Source organism: Adiantum capillus-veneris, chromosome 4 (assembly GCF_014529385.1).
Source record: "Adiantum capillus-veneris isolate H3 chromosome 4, ASM1452938v2, whole genome shotgun sequence".
Lineage (NCBI taxonomy): Eukaryota > Viridiplantae > Streptophyta > Polypodiopsida > Polypodiales > Pteridaceae > Adiantum > Adiantum capillus-veneris.
The window spans coordinates 149,433,639-149,435,245 of record NC_140934.1 but is presented as its reverse complement, the minus strand read 5'-3'; the positions used below and the strand labels follow the sequence as shown (position 1 = coordinate 149,435,245).

Below are 1,607 nucleotides of genomic sequence, written 5' to 3'. Positions count from 1 at the left end.
CTTAGACATAATTAATAGCATCAAATAATCGATTTTTTTCACTTGAGAAGTGTTAAAATGACATACATAGTTTCCAATATTTAGCTCAATCTTAATTCAATGCGAATATAGCTAACGAAGCACTCTAGTTTCGAGAATGGTGTTTGGGTTAGGACAAACCAGGGCACGAAGATTGAAATAAAATTGCAAGACAAGATATACGAGGTTGCTGTGGTCCGTCGATAGTGGGACCAGATCGGAGGGCTTCGAATGAGAACACGTCATCGATCCGGTGGAGCGCGGGCAATTCAAAATGACAGGGGAATGGGGAGGACTCTTATAACCCGAGCGGTGCATCGGCTGATTTCGACGTTCTCGCCAGCTCTCCTTCGCTCTCTTGCGGCTAATCGATCTTCAATCGATTGAGGTTAGGCTATGGCGGGTGCGGCAGCAGGAGGTGGGAGGGGCAAAAAGAAGTCCGGAAAGTCTGTCTCCAGGTCTATCAAGGCCGGCTTGCAGTTCCCAGTAGGTCGCATCGCGCGCTATCTCAAAGTCGGCCGCTACGCGCAGAGGATTGGCTCCGGCGCTCCTGTCTATCTTGCTGCTGTGCTCGAATATCTTGCTGCAGAGGTGCGTCCTTGCATGAAGATTCGTTTGAAAGTCTGGTTTTGCCTCTTTTGTGGTCCCTTTTGTAATATAAATTTGTTGTGATCTTTGCCCTCCACTGTTTTATTTCTGTCTAGGACATTAGAAACGTGTTTGAGGGTTTGCATGTCTGTTAGCATCACATGGAATGCTTTCAAGCATCTGATGAGTGTAGGTTTCTTTGCTAAACTTGATGTGGGTTATTGGACAGGTTTTGGAGCTGGCAGGTAATGCAGCTCGAGACAACAAGAAGAATCGTATCATACCCCGCCACATCCAGCTAGCTGTGAGGAATGATGAGGAGTTGGGCAAACTGTTGGGACATGTGACTATTGCCAATGGTGGTGTCCTCCCTAATATTCATGCTGTTTTGCTGCCTAAGAAGCATGCTGAAAAGGCCTCCAAAACTGTCCCTGCAAGTCAATCTCAGGAGTTTTGAAGAATATGAGCAGTACGGATTCTCCTGTATATTGACGTCCCTCTTTTTGTAATCCTTCCTTAGCCAAACATGGGTTTTGAAGGCGGTAGTACTAGACATGGGTTTGTCCATTCACTTTTCACCATCACCTCTTGTGGGTCTCCTTGTAGCACAACAAATGGGTTCTTCAAATGTAGTTTTTGTGATTGGATTTCAATTCTCAACAAAATCTCCCTTTATTTTTCCTTGGTAGGCTTACCGTTGTTTGCAAAGCTTTTTTGGGCTAGGCATTTGCTTTCTTTTCCCTTCCTTGCCTAGAAGAGTCACCTCCTATCGTTTCTTCTTCTTGTTGGGTATATGTATCTTAAGCTTGAGTTGCTAGCACTTTAGTTTGCTACTTACTTGGCCTTTTTGAGCTAAAGGGGGGGGGGTTGAGCCATGGGAGTTGTGTACATGCACATCTTGTTAGTGTTACATTTTCTCTTTTGTTCTTTTTCTTTAACTTGTACTCTAGCTCTTTCTTTTGTATCCGTGGTGCCTCTTCTTCTTGTGGTGCCTCTTCTTC

General features: G+C 44.8%; 1 protein-coding gene across 1 annotated transcript; it reads left to right on the top strand.

The window, feature by feature from the left end:
• The first annotated feature begins 342 nt into the window (after nucleotides 1-342).
• LOC147460147 (histone H2A-like) lies at nucleotides 343-1,287 on the top strand. Its single transcript, XM_086511261.1, has 2 exons — nucleotides 343-609; nucleotides 836-1,287. Exons 1-2 carry the CDS (start codon nucleotides 415-417, stop codon nucleotides 1,061-1,063), a joined length of 423 nt encoding a protein of 140 aa, XP_086367387.1. The 5' UTR covers nucleotides 343-414; the 3' UTR covers nucleotides 1,064-1,287.
• The last annotated feature ends 320 nt before the right edge of the window (nucleotides 1,288-1,607 follow it).